The sequence below is a fragment of the Strix aluco genome, chromosome Z (genome assembly GCF_031877795.1).
Source record: "Strix aluco isolate bStrAlu1 chromosome Z, bStrAlu1.hap1, whole genome shotgun sequence".
Classification (NCBI taxonomy): Eukaryota; Metazoa; Chordata; class Aves; order Strigiformes; family Strigidae; genus Strix; species Strix aluco.
Window position 1 is genome coordinate 24457135 of NC_133971.1, and position 14777 is coordinate 24471911.

The following is a 14777-nucleotide window of genomic DNA, read 5'->3' on the forward strand; positions in this document are numbered from 1 at the left end:
TTTCCTTCTTTTTTTTGTTTGTTTTTCTTTTTTGAATTAATGCACAGAAAGGGCTAAAAAAGTGGGAACCTCACTGTACTGTTAAGTGGAGGAACGAGGAACCCTTACTGTTTGGATATTCCTTGTTTCTCCAGTCCCTTGGGAATGGCTGATGTGTGCCAGGAGAATGAGAAACTTGTTATGAAAGGAGGAGGACTCAGGAGGGTGGCAGTGGCTGTGGGCTGCTGCAATTCTGCTCTCATGAAGAGCATATTGCGTGCTTTATTTTTGCACCTCTTTCTGGCATTACAAAAGTGTGTTACAAACTTTACAGGGGAAGGGGAGAAAGGAAGAAAAGGGAAAAGGGACCAGGTATGCTGGCCTAGGGCTCTGCAGTTCTGTTTGTCCTCTGATACTCTTCCAGCTCTGATTTCCTGTCCATGGCGAGTTGCAGCTCCTGCTTGATGATTTCGATCTGCTTCTCCAGCTCCATAAGCTCTTGCATCACTGAGGTCCTAGCGATATTGAGAGACTCTGCTTTTCCATTGGTTGTTAAAGAAGCCAGAGTCTCTCTCCTCATCTGTGGCAGGGGGATGTCCTGGTGCTGTTGGATTGACACCTCATTTTGCCCTTCATCAGTGCAGATATATTTCTTCCGGTGACAGTTGCCCAGATTGGCTGTATTCCACACAGCATGCTGGCTGTTCCCTAAATGGGACCTGAACAGAGATGTGAGAGTTAGTACAGAACCAGAGCCTGCCCCTGTGTGTATGCAACCCTCCCGTGTGAGCCATCCTACTGGAAAAATATGATGCTGCTGTTACAAATTACATAGAAATAGTATTCCTTTATCTTTGGAATTATTTTTCTTGAGAAGCACAAATCATGAACATAAGTGGCCAAATTTTTGTGGTTAAACCATAGCAGAGACTAGAACAGAATCCTAAAATTCATCTTTCCTGAAACTTTTTCTTGTTAGTTATGAAATTACAGTCCTCTCAACTACAGCTCAGGAAAATGTAAGTCCTCCTCCAAAGCCTTCTGAAAGCTTTTGTGGTTTCAATGTCCTAAGTTTATCCCAGCATTAGTTCTTTGTGTGTTAGTACTGTGTGCTAGCTTAGGCATTTGCTCTTATGGAGGAGGAAAGAGGTTGACTAGAGTTGGTGTGGAGAGATGAAGGGGAAAGCATGCCCTTTGGACTTGAAGTCTTGTGTAGTAGTAGCTGCTTGTGCTCTGGGGGATGGACAGGATGATGTGATGTATCCAAACCTTGCCAGGGACAGACATGAGCTTCCTGACAGAATAAACAGAACTTGGAGTTTTCATGCTGGGGGAGAAATGCCCATTTGGGAACTTTTTCAAACACTTCAATGTTTTCCTGTGGTAAGTCTTTCCAAAATATTTTGATTCCAGAGAATCTTTTTCCTCTTTCTTGGGAACTTTACTCTGCATCCCTCTGAAATCAGGGCATTTCCCAGGTTTCTTCCTGAACAGAGGAGCACCCTGTGGCCTCTGCTCTCCCGCTGGAACATAAGGAAGCAGAGAGTTTGCTGTTGTGGGAGAGGAGCTTGGCTTTCCTACCTACTTTCCTTTTTGGATAGATCTGTGTGCATTCATTTTATAAACTCACGTTGAAACTCTGAAGTAGTTGCTCTTAAAACTGCTCCATCATAGAGGCTGTCTGTGGGTATCCTTGGACAAAATGCCTATTAGTGTGAGCTACCAATTATCAGGTTGAAGAAGAGGAATAACATTTTGGGACTGGGATTGCTGAAAACAATAGGTTTCAGGAGGAGTCTGGAGCTGAGAGTAGATACTCTTCTCACCTGCCTGCAGAGAAGGAAGTTGGGAAGTGGAAATTTCTTTAGAAGAGGTGGTGATCAGGAGTGTTTTTAGAAAGATGGCATGGCAGACAGGGAGGAGGGGAGGCTTTAGGCAGGAGTGGCAGTCCCAGCCTGGGTCACACTCCAGAGGGTTCAGGGAACCGTAGCCAGGACGTGTATGTAGAGTTGTTTATTTTTGTGCAGATCAGTGATTTTGTCATAGTTCAAAATAAAAGACAGGAAGAGTCCTTGTGCTAAACTGTATGTGTGTTGCAATTAAGTTAATCTCCTGAAGAGATGAAAAACGAAGTACCTCTTAAGCACCTTTCAGACAGGGAATAGGATTAGCCTGGGCAAGTAGAAACTGACAAAGCATTTCCAGGGCCAAGAGCAGAAGGCCACCACACTGCATTTCCACACAGACAAAAAAGGCCAAGTAGGAACTACTGACAAGGGGCTGTGGTGCCCAAAGCTGACTCCCTGCTGTGTAGCTCTGCAAAGCCCATGGTTCCCACAGCCAGTGCGACCAACTTGCCTTGGAGCAGAAGTACCTGCCTCAGAAGAACCTGCAGCCCTTTGTTTTGTAAATATTTCTCAGAGTCATGTCATTAATCCATCATTTCTGATACATTTTGCTTTCCTCTTGTAAATCAAAACACTGCTTTTTGATAAAGTGCTAGTAACCGACAGCTTCTGCTACTGCTGGCAGTGGTGCTTTTGTCTGGGGGTCTGGGCAGGTGGTCTTAACAAAGGCCAGAGTCCACACTTAACACTCGAGTTTCATCAAGTAAACAAAACCCTTTACAATTTGGCTACTGACGCTGAGCAGTTCTGCTAGTTTTTGGAAAGTTAGGACCTGAAAAAACCAGTGGATTTTCTTCCCTGAGGAAAACAGCAGTAGCATAACACAAATTCTTTCCACCTTTTTTCTGTATCTTGGTACTTTTAATAATTCCACAGTCCCCAGCAGGAATAAAAGAAAGTGTAATAATAGAATTTATTTGAGAGTCCTGGGTTGTACCTTGCCACATCAGTGTTCATGATAAGCTAGGCAATGTATTATTAGGTGTCTTGAGTTAAATTCACCATAATTCTGCGTGAACAGCAACTTAGACCAGGAGAAGAGCAAGGGCAGTGAGTGGGTGTGTATGCACACACATGTGGGCTGGATGCTGTATGGGCCGAAGTTTCTGGGCAGCAGCACATCTTCATTCTCAATGTTGAAAGAATACTTATGTGGTTCTTTTCCTAAACCATTATCTGTGGGGCTTATGGCCGTCTCCTTGTGTTACGAATTTTTGCACTGCTCAGTATCTAGCAAATTCACCTGGTGCTTTTTGTATCATCAGATATAGAGAGCCCTCTCCTCTGGAAGACTCACCCTCGTGCTGAGTTAGTGCCTGAAGTTGTGGGAGTGTGAATGCTACCACCCAGCAAGGAGGGTGTACCAGGAGGAAATGTTTTGAACCAGTCAGCTCCTGATACTGCTGTTCAAAGATAAAAAGTGAGGAGTTGTGTGCAAGGAGGATCCACACTATGGGATTTTGTGGGAGAATAAGATGAAGGAACAGAGGAAATCAATTGCATGAGCTTTTATATACTTGTTTGTATATAGGCAGTCTGGAAGTTTACAGATGTTTACTTCTTACATTTGCTGCTATTAGTGCAGGAATGACAAACTAAACACAATATATATTTACATATGTGGGTTTCAGTCATGTCAAATATCTAGCAACAGCCTGGAAGACCTTTTTTTTCTATAGTCTGTGGCTGAACTTATCTGTAGAAAAGCAATACTGCTGCCTGTGTCTTTAAAAAGTGCACTAATAGTTTTGAATTACTGAGAAAATGTATAGTTTTAAAAAAATGCCTTGTGTTCCTGTTAGCTATAGATAAGATTGTCTCCTCTTCAGAAGAGACAGGGTATGAAAACAAGGCAAGGTTGTTACCTACTTTTTTCCCTCAACAGTTGTTTGAGACAAAGATTTCTGAAGGGACTACATTTTCCTCTTCTAAGCTTTCTTATTTCTCATTCTAAAAAGAAAGCTGAAGAAGTTTTTAACATATATACTGTCTGACCTCTCATTCATGGTGAAGCTATCTCACAGCGTCCTGGTTATTTGCCAGTGCTTTAGTATGTGAGTAGTTAATTACCTAAAAACAAGGGCAGTGGACTTACTTAAAAAACTTCAAAGCCTGTCTTTAGAATGGGGGTGCTTTTATTAGCTGTATGTGAAATCATGAAAGAACAGAATTTCTAGATTTAATACTTTCTACTGGAAACCATTAATTCCTTTCTGCCTCCCTCCCTTGTCACTTCTGTTTCCCTTTTTTTTGTTCTGTTATCTTCAGGGTTTATTAGATCCATCAGTAGATATCCAGACACAATGTATTTAATTTCAAAGTAATTTTTGTAGTTTGTTTTTTAAGGCATGCAAAACCTCCTACCTCTTTTCTACTCGTTTTGTCTTAGGCTGGCATTTGTCCTCAATAAATGAACTGTTCAGAGCACGATGTAATCTCTAGAGGGGAAAAAAAGAAAATAAATTAGTAAAGGGAAGATTAAGAATAGCTCCATAAATAGGTAAACAATTTGGGCTTTGTGTGATGGACTTGAGCATACATTACTTTGCATGTTCAAGGATATGAGCAATGTCTGTGCCTTGTCATTACAACAGATTTATTTTCCTGTGGTTTCCCAAGGAAGGGCAACTTGAAAGGTTGATCAACAGTTTGCAAACAATTCTTGGTGTTAAAATTCCTCAGAAAATAACAGTGGATCTTGGCAAACTCCATTACTTTCTAAAAGATCTCTTTCATTGTACTGCTTTAAAGCAACAGAAGCTCTTCCTTTTTGTGCCTTTTGCTGGAAAGTAACCTCTTCCTTTAGAGCAAACACCTAGAGCAATTTTCTTCCACTATTTTCCCTAGAATAACGAAGGAAGTTACTCAGCACTTCCTGCATGCATCAAAAGTTTGAGAACCCATAACAGTGAGATAAAATGTTCTGGTTAGCCAGTTCAAGATAACAACACTCTTGCTTCTAGTGTCCAAAGCAGTTGTAAGGTTACAAGTGCAAATGAAAAGGTCCCTTCTGTAGGCTTTGCGATTGTATTGGAACTGTCTCCTCAGTGCTTCTCACTCCATCATTAAGTAAGCCTCTGCAAATTCCAGAAGCTGCAGATACGCTTCAGATGCAAATCATCAGTGCTTTTATAAGCTTTTATAAGATTTTATACGTTGTTCTTGTCCAGGCTTTCTTAATCAGCCACATGACTTTCACAGGGTTACTTCTGAATACCCACCTGACTAGTATGGAGCCAGTACTTCATCTTGGATTTCTTCTTGATTCGTGGTAGGACCAGTCTGTACACAATGTGTTCCCCAATGGTAGTGAGAATGGACAAACCAAATCCAATGCACAGCATCACAAAGAGCCCAGAAAAATGCTTGATTCCCATTTGCAGTGTCTGTAAATAAAATCAAAAGGGGAGGTCAATGAAGTAGGCTGTTAGTGTATTTTAACAGATGCTTCTGCTTTCTCATTTGAAAATGTGTCTGACTGAATACACAGTGGTGAAATATTGCAGAATAGTCTGGATACTGTTCACAACAAACCCTTTCTGTGCTGCAGAAAACTTGGTGTTCAATCAGAGCAAAGGACCTGTCATGGGAATGAGAATCAGCCAAAGACCAGGGAATTTTTTTCCTCCTGCTGTTTCCCTGACGAGATTATGTGTTGAAAGCGTACAAGAATCCAGTATTTGTGGTGTCTTTGCATTTGTAAAAGCATATACTGCTTGACAGAATACAGTCAAAGAAATGTAGAGCAAGTCCTTCATCAGCAGTGAGCTAAGACCGACTGTTCATATTTTCTGGGAATTGATCATTAACTTCTCCTTTTTATGCTTTACCCTTGATGGAAGGTCACAGAGAAAATGTTTTGAAGTATTAGCACAAACACGGCACCACTCCACTCCCTACATCAACAGGACTGAAGTTGTGTTTGTTAGGGACCCTGACTGCAATTATGAAAAACAGAAACAGGAACCTTGTTCTGCTGACTCACCCTTTTCATGTAGGGTAGGAAGCCTTTAATTAATTTGCATCTCTTACTGGCATTAATCATGTTTGAAGACCAAGAAACCATGTACAACAAACAGTCTGTGCTACAAACACCTGCACCCCAATGGGTGGATCAGCTTTGCATGTTATGTATAATCTTAGTACCTTTATTCTCATGCCTCCGTAACTCAGTTGTGAGTTGATCAATAACTAAAATCTCTTGCTAATAATTACTGCCCACAGACTACTTTGGAAATATTTCCAAGAATACAAGTTCTGCTTGTGCTTTTCTATTAAAGACTGTTACTCCCCAGGTCAGGTAAAAAAAAGGCACAGAAAATTGCTTGGGTAGGGTTGTATGTCAGGAGATGGTATCCCGGATGCTATCACCCTGGAAAATTGACCTGTGTGTTCCTTCAGTTTGTTGTTAGTTTGGTGGGTGGGTGGTGGTGGAGATTGTGCTTTATTATGACTGTAGCTCTGTAATCCAGAAAAGAAGCTGGATTTAGTTGAAAGATAAATCACAGAATGTTTGAAATCTTGTTATGGGGTCATTTTAAGCTGAAGAGTTGAGTTTGCTGAAGTTGAAGGCTTGGAAGTCCCTTTGTGTACTTTCATTGGGCAATTGTGGGCAGTATATCTCTCTTCTGGTTTTCATATTTGATTTCTGTTCTTTAAAACACAGATGAGAAAGCATATCACAGATTTTTAACAAGGACAGAGCTTCAGCAATCTACCAGAGTGAGAACTTTTGCATGTGGCACTGGCAATGAACTCTTATTTCAGGGGTTCTCTGCCAAAATCAACCTGCTTGCCCTGAAGTGCACTGAGCAGAATTTTTGGGAAGAGAATTTTTGTACCAGTGAATAAACACTTCAAGGGTGTTGAAGGATATAATGGGGGTGTAAAAGCAATTTCTAAAGAAACTCACTGCAGCCTGGAAAGGAAAGTGGAAAACCACAGTAGAGTGATTCTGAGGTAGAAGGGTGTCAGAGTCTTGGCACGAGAGTCTTCTGATGCTGAGAGTGCATCAGTCCAACCTAGAAGCAAAACTACCCTCTCAGCATCAGAATTTCTTATTGACAAGAGCCTGTTGTCCCATACTGTGTCCTTCCAGTTAGAGGAACAGGATGGCAACACAAAAATCACAGGTGGTAGCACTTTAAACCACTCAAAAACCAAAGTGTTTGACTGGAGGTCTGTGTTACCTGGCCCATTTTTTTAAATGAGCAATGAAGCCCAACTTTTAGTCTACGTAGCAGAAAAACAGAATGAGGCCCAACATCTGACCTTTTTGTCAGAGGTCTTTAGAGCCAACTCAGTATGGTACATCTCTGAATTCAGCACATAAAAGTATCTGTAAGAAGCAAGAAGACTGCTCTCTGTACTAGCTGAATATACTGGTTAAATGTGCTTTTGCTAATTCTCCAAGAAGTATTAATGCAAATCACCTGCTTCCCAAGAAGGATGTTCAAAGGCAAGTATGAAACAACTTAGAGATGTAGAGTTAAGAGTAAATATAATAATAAATTGAATAAGAGATAGAATAATAAAGGAATAGATTTGTTCAGTTATCTGGAGAACACACCTATCTATATATGCTCCCAAGCTACTGCTGTTTGGTGTCACACAGAGTAACAGTCTACAGGTGAGCATTACCATCAACTCCCTCAGTGGCAGGAACCTGTGAATCACCTGGGTGAAGGTCCTTTTGCTTAGCTAACTTGAGAAGTAATGCAGAAGTCCCCAAAGGCAGGGGACATCAGTAGGGAGGCGTGATCTGCTACTGTTAGGTTGCTGTATGATAGGGAGCATTTATATTGCTCTGAGGATAGGAACTAGGTTTAATGGAATATGATAAAACTCTAGCCATTCAACATAATAATAAAAAAAGACACACAGTGGCAACTGCAGTGGGGATTCCTGCATGCGTGAGATGCCTCCTCCAGCCTGAGGTCAGTGTTTGATGCCACTCTAGTACTGGTGCAGAGAGAACACTTGGCCAGCTCCTTATATGAAAAATAGCTCCCTCATCTTCAGTAACGCTGCTCTGATTTATGCCGATCAGGGTGTGGCTCACTGTCCTGTCAGCTCTGCAGAACAGTTTTCTACCTTCCCTGGAAACACGTGAAAGAAATTCCAGCACTAGCATCTCTGATGTGTTTTTCACTTGTAATGGATAGCTTTTGAAATTGTCCCAAACAAGATATCTTTTCCTAGGAAAGACAATGCCAAAACAAATCATCAATAATATTTCATCTAGCAATAAAAAAGATAATGCATTGAAAGAGCTGCCTGATAAAGGCTGCACAGCAGAGGGAAATTTCCGAGACTAAATTAAGTGGGGAAACTAGGTAGGGGAGAAATAATTAGCACAGTGTGTCTTACAGTGTATGGAGTGATTATTTATAGCAATATCAGCACATTTACATACCACTGTAAAAAGGCAATTTATCAGCTGTTCATAATTACTGTAGACACACACATGCTAAATAGTAAAGGAAACCATCTAATAGAGGCACGTCTCATTTTCACAGCTTCATGCTGATTGGTATCAGAGCAGCAAGCTGTACTGCTTATTTTGTAGCTTGTGTATGTGTTTTTAGGTGCATATATAGAATAAACTGGACTCTGTATCACTACTTTCCTCTCTGCTGAAGTGGTAGGGTTCAGATGTGTTTGTGTTAGATTTTTGTTGGCAATAGAAGACCAACTGATTACTTTCTCTACTGCAATATCTTTTTTTTTTTTTTCTTTTTAAAGGAATAAAAGCCCAGAAAGTGGTGTGTTCTCTATTAACCCAGGATAAAAATACAGTCCTTGCTACAACTTTGTAATCATACATTCAGGAGGTAGCTCCCTGCATTTTAGAAGAAGGAACTCAATTATGCCCATGTGGTGGTTCTGAAGCAATAAGCAACCATAGTCAATCCTGTGACGATTACAGCTAATGGGTGCTAAGCTCTACAGTGGCAAGAGCCTCCAAGTTATTTGCCACTTGCAAATTGGGAAATTGGCAGTTTCTGAAAACCAACATATACAAGAGCAGAAGTGGAGGTATCTGCTTTTTTATATATCCTTGGAGAGACTTTCTGATTTATCAACCCATATTTACAATTGCTACCTAAACACTTCCTGCTGTCTCCTCTGTAGTTACATGCTTTTTCTTTGGGCCCTGAATAGAAGGAAGGGGATGCAGAGAAGAGAGTTTGATATTTGTGACCTTTTTGAAGGGGGGAGCAGAGACAAAAAACAGCACTTGGTGATTTCATTACTGGATTCACAGGAAAAACTCCTGCTTTACTCCCTACTGCAAGAGACTGTAAATGCTTTACTCTCCCTGGTTGTACTGAGAGCAGTGAATAAGCCATCAAATACATATGTGGTCCAGTTTTGACCGATTAGAAGCCTCTAAAGATTTTTGTGGATACTGTGGATACAATACAAGTTGGCAGCACATCACAGGTATTGGTGCTACACACTGCTGAACCAAACACTAAACAGGGACATCACGTGTATATTAGCTATAATAATAAGCTATCCTTTTTGATAGCATGTTCCCTGCAAGGATTTTAAAAAGCTCTGCTGAGATCAGGAAGTTAAATTTTGCAGCACCTCTGTGAAGAAGGAATTCTTTCCAGCTTTACTAGGGATAAATGAAGGGCAGATTTCTAAACACGTTTGGGCATCTCAGTAGGTTTGCAAAATCCTACTGATGCTGATGTTTGCATTTAGGTAACTAAACAGTATGAAAACCTGTCCCTCTCTTCAGATTGTGGCATTTCTTGTAGCTGCAGAGAAACTGTTATTTATTTATTATTTGTTCTTATGGCTTTTTGTGCTCTCAAAGAAGTGGCAGCATTGAAGTAATATATATTTAATCTCTTTAGGGAGATTATCTCTAACAAAGATCAGTCATTGTGGCTTTAGGGTTTCAAGTGCCAAATTTTAAGATACTGTAAATCATTGTCTTGTATTAGCAAGAGAAGTTGCTTTCCTGTCTTGTTGTGAGGACTTTTGCACAGATCTGGAAAAATACTCCCCTTTTGTAATAAACCTTTTTCTTTCAACTCATCCTCATTTCTGAGCCCTGTCTGTAGTGGGAAGAAAAACAATACACATATCGTCCGAATTAGGTACTGAGAAGATGTTTGCTTCTGTGATATCACAGGCTGGTGAACTGGGAATAACAGCTTTGTCTCCTCAGATAGTGAACTATTCTTTTTTTTTTTTCAGTTTTGACAGGTGAATCTAAATCTGTTACTCATTTTCAGGAGACTCAAAACATGCTTTTCCTGACTCTGATCAGACTCAATACTCATATACTCTTTTCTTCAGGACCATTGTGTAAAGTATTTTTTACCCCAGGGCAAGTCCAGATGCCACTGCCTGTTCCCACACTGGGATGATCCCTTCGCAATGTCTTTGTCGCTTTGTGATACCCTTCTTCATAATGTTTCCAGTCCTCCAGTGGGCAAGGGCTGACTCTCCTCCCCAGACAGCATACATGGAGACTGAGCAAACTCTCTTGGCAGCAAAATCTTTGTTCCTGTTCTTTGTGTTTGTTTTTCATGCACTGGTAATAAGGTACTGTGAAAGGTGACTGACGGGTAGCTTCTATTTATGAGCACAGGGCAGTTCGTTCCCTTTGTGGATGGGTCTGCATGGACTTCCCTTAACACCTGCAGTGCACCAGAGACAAACATAAAAACCAGAGCTTCAAGGTAATGGCTAGGAAACTGACTGTTGAGTTGCCAGATGATTTGGTGTAACAGAAAAGGAAACTAACTTTTGACCTGTGAGGAGACTAGGCAAAACTCAGAGCAGAAAGGCACAATTTGCTGGATGACAACTGGATAAAATCATGGCAAGATGAATGAGGCACTGATTGTGCATCCCAGGTGATGCCAAGGCCAAAGATCACCAATTCAGACACAAGCTATGGCAGGTCAAGTTTGAGCAAGTTCCTTCAAAGACTCCAGAGAGGAGCCATCAGTGGATCCCACCACTGATGAGAGAAGACGAGAGGATGAAAGGACTTCGTTTTCGCGGTGTGCCTGGTCTGGATCAGATGGAAGCCCATGGTCAATGACCAATCCCCACCATTAGCAGCATGGACCTCTCCCTCAGGCACTGGCAGGAGGTGCATGGCACTGTGCCCTCCCCAGTATCACCACCTGTGGAAAGTAGTGGGTCTGCACTAACAGAGTCAGTTTGGGCTGCCATTGTTTGTGCATATATTGTTATTGTAAATGTCAGGTTAGATACTGTTTGTGTGAAGCATCAGTAAGTTGCTGATATTAATAGTTGGAATACTGTTACGTAACGATATATAATTTTTATTCCATGTATTGGTTGCTATCTGACTGAACTGCTAGTCTATGTACAAAACAGTCTCTTAAGTTCTAGAACTTCAATTGTTTTGTGACACTTGGAATGGAGAATATGTAAGCCTTTCAAGTGAAATAGAAGATACAGTTTCAACAATAACATTTTAAAAAATGTAGCTTAAAAGCTATGCAACAGTCTGAAAGCACAGTTAGCTTTCCCCAAAGTCTGACTGCTCCCTGGACCAGGAGTGGCCCTTCTCTTTCATACTGTGTTGAGAAACTGTGGTGTGCCAGCTCATCTCCTCTACACCCTTCCCTGATCATTACTGTCTGGTCTAAACAGTCAAAACCTCTGCTAATTGACAGGCAACTTGCCTGTTCAGGCCATCCACCCTGCCTGCTGTCATAGTGGCTTAGTGCCATAGCTGTTCGGCTACCATGAGCAGAAAGTTGCAAACCTGCCAATTCACTGTATTTTGGTTCGCAAAAATGCCACACAAAGAAAGAATTTGCAGTCTCCCCTGAGTCTGGGTGGAACTAATGTTCTGGAGGGGAAAGTCCTAGGAGTCTGGCTCCTGCTAAAGTGGTATTCATGAGAATAACAGTAGGGTAGAGGAAGGGCTACATGTATGGTATGCAGACTGCAAACGAATGACATGGATTATGTCCAGATGTAATATGTGCAAATATAGTTCTGCCAACCCCACTTCTCTCCTGCACCATGCTCTGCCCTAAATAGGGACTTAGCAAATTTATAACAAAGAAATTTCCTTGAGACTAGAATATGACAATTTTAAATTGCTTGAGTACTCAAGCGATATTGCTAGCAACTAGCAATCAGCATGAACAGCCGCTGGTACCAACAATTACTTGTGGTGGAGAGGGTAAGATGCAATTCACTGCAGCAATTCATTCCAAGTTTGAGTTAGTTGCATCCCCCCTGAATGATCCAATGATGCTGGCCAGAGTAAGATGCCTTGGGCAAGTGCTTTTGCTGAGAGGTTCATACAAAACGGTGGAGTCAAGCCCTACTGGCCTCTGCACTTTCAAATTCATCTTTATTTGGTTTCTCAGCTTGAGGAGTCACTGCAATTTTCCAGTCCCAGTCTGAATCATACCTTTCCAAGACAACTTTGTTTTCAAATGCAATTTAGAATGAGCAAAGTACTGCCAGATAGAGAGAGATGGAAAGAGCTAGCAGTGAGTTCTTCCACGGGAAATATAATTTCCCAGTGTAAGATTAGGAAAAAATGATGAGTAGGAAGATGAATCTCAAAACAAATCTAAAGAAAAATTAACCTCCGTGGGCAGGAGTGGCAAGTGGATAAGAATCAGGTACAGCCTAAAGAGGTAATGACAAAAAAGGAAGATGGGTATTTCACCCATTTAAAGGCTACGGTGATCAGTATTTCACCTACGTATGTTCCCATTCTTGGGTCATTACGGGTGGTCAACGGGTGCAGTGCGTCACAGACCAAATTTATCAGAAGACATAGAAAAACACAAAGCCTTACTCTAGCTATCAAAAGGCAATTGCTGGGTCTTAGTTTGGTATATAATCCATGTGAATGACTACCCACTTGGAAGCTTAGACTTTTCTGAAAATTAATTATCGGCGTCTGTGTGGAACGTTGTCCACACTTCAGTGAATCTGTTGAATGTTACTGTGACTGACTGAAGGTTATTAAATAACAGAGATTTCTGGGCTGTACAGGAGTAAAGGATACAAACTGGCATAAAGATAAGATCAAGAATAATTCCCGTGCTTCTTGATGTAATGATGGGGAAACTATGCTTTAGAGCGTGTCTGCTGCCTGGCCCTGTTTAGTTTAGTGAAGTTGCCCCAGGTGTGAAACTGCAAGTTCTAAAACCTGGAAATTCCTGACCAAGATGAGTAGATAAAGAGGAGGGTGTGTTCATGGGAGATGCAGTGAAGTAGAAGAATTCCGGAAAAGGAAGGTCTGGACTTAGCAGAGCTTACCCCACAACGGCACAGCCTTACAAGTAGTCTTTTGTTTCCACTCACTCTTTCTGATTGCATAAGGCCTTTGAGTAGGTGTGGATTTGTTCAAAGACAAAGCCTTTGAGTGACTTTTTGGAGTCCTTCCGTTCATAGAATCATCTAGGTTGGAAAAGACCTTGAAGATCATCTAGTCCAACCCTTAACCTAACACTGACCATTCTCAACTACACCATATCCCTAAGCGGTATGTCAATCTGACTCTTAAACACCTCCAGGGATGGGGACACCACCACCTCCCTGGGCAGCCCGTTCCAACACCTAACAACCCGTTCTGTAAAGAAATGCTTCCTAATATCTAGTCTAAACCTTCCCTGGCGCAACTTGAGGCCATTCCCTCTCGCCCTATCACTGGTTACTTCGTTAAAGAGACTCATCCCCACCTGAACCAGCTTGCTGGACTTTGGCCTCTGAAGAAGAACTGTTACGCATGTTGGGTTAGTGCAATTGAAGATCAAATAAGGGCTATTGTCAGATAACCTGACTAGAAGAAGAGCAGCTAGACCTGCCTTCCTTTCTGTCCATCACATGGAGGTTACACTGGAAAGACTGAATTATGTTAAAGTACAGCATGTCTTCCAGCTGCGACCCCATGCTTAAAACCTATTCAACACTGAGAAAAAAGGAATTCCATGGGACTATTAATGTGACAAAATCAGAATTTCAGACTGGAATAGCTTTTTTCCCACCTCCGCTCCCTTTGCTGGCAGACCTTGAGGAATCTTTGAATAATTAAGCCATGTCATTGTTTTTTCATGCCATGAAGAGAAGTTTAAGGCTTACCTGGAAATCAGTGACTCTTAGTATTGTGTCACTGAACATGAAGGGGTTAATAAAAATCTAGGAAGCAAAAAAACTGGGTTTGCCTCAGATGATGTACAAGCAATAGCTGTGCAGGAAAGTGGTATGGTCTCTCCTCATATTTTTAAATTGCAAAGGGCTTTCAGAAGAGTAACTGTAAAAATGACATGCTGCCTATCAGATTTTTTTCTCTCCAGTTTGAATGCAAGGTTTATTCTATCTTTGCTCGTGTTTGCTTTTCTTCACAAGAAGACAAATCCAATTGGTTTTATAATATGCCTTTTGCAGTTTGTCCAGCCAGGGCTCATCGTTACTACTGTATTTGCTATGGCAGAAAAAAAAGTTCCTGTTTCTTGAGACAGTCTTGAGATCCTAAGGCTTAGAGCAGTGATCTCCAAACTTTTTTGATCATGCACCTCTATCAGTAACTTTTTGAGCATGCACCCCCATATATGTATATTTATTTATTTTTATATATATATATATGTGTATTACTGCAGTTCTAATATTTTCTTCCTGCAACCCAAAGATTGTCTCATTGCACCCCTAGGGGCTGTATGCATCTCACTCTAGAGACCACTGGCATAAAGGAGGTAATACGTATTTTGGGAGAAAACCAGCTCTAAATAAACCCATATTTTTTAACTGGAATATGTTTAGAATCGATTCTGTGTCTTAGCTATTTCTCTAGGAATACAGAGCCCTGGATATAGCTACTGGAGTAAGATTCTCATGATCAGAGGAAGTTCCTTATGTCTC

General features: G+C 41.2%; 1 protein-coding gene across 1 annotated transcript in view; it reads right to left on the minus strand.

Annotated features, from left to right (window-relative positions):
• Positions 1 to 14777, minus strand: part of GRIN3A (glutamate ionotropic receptor NMDA type subunit 3A) — a 73900-nt gene continuing 59123 nt past the window's right edge. The window contains exons 7-9 of the mRNA XM_074812134.1: positions 5108 to 5272; positions 4251 to 4324; positions 1 to 698 (exon numbers count right to left, since the gene is read on the minus strand). Of these exons, the coding sequence (XP_074668235.1) occupies positions 362 to 698; positions 4251 to 4324; positions 5108 to 5272 (576 nt within the window). The 3' untranslated portion in view covers positions 1 to 361. The remainder of the gene's footprint in view (positions 699 to 4250; positions 4325 to 5107; positions 5273 to 14777) is intronic.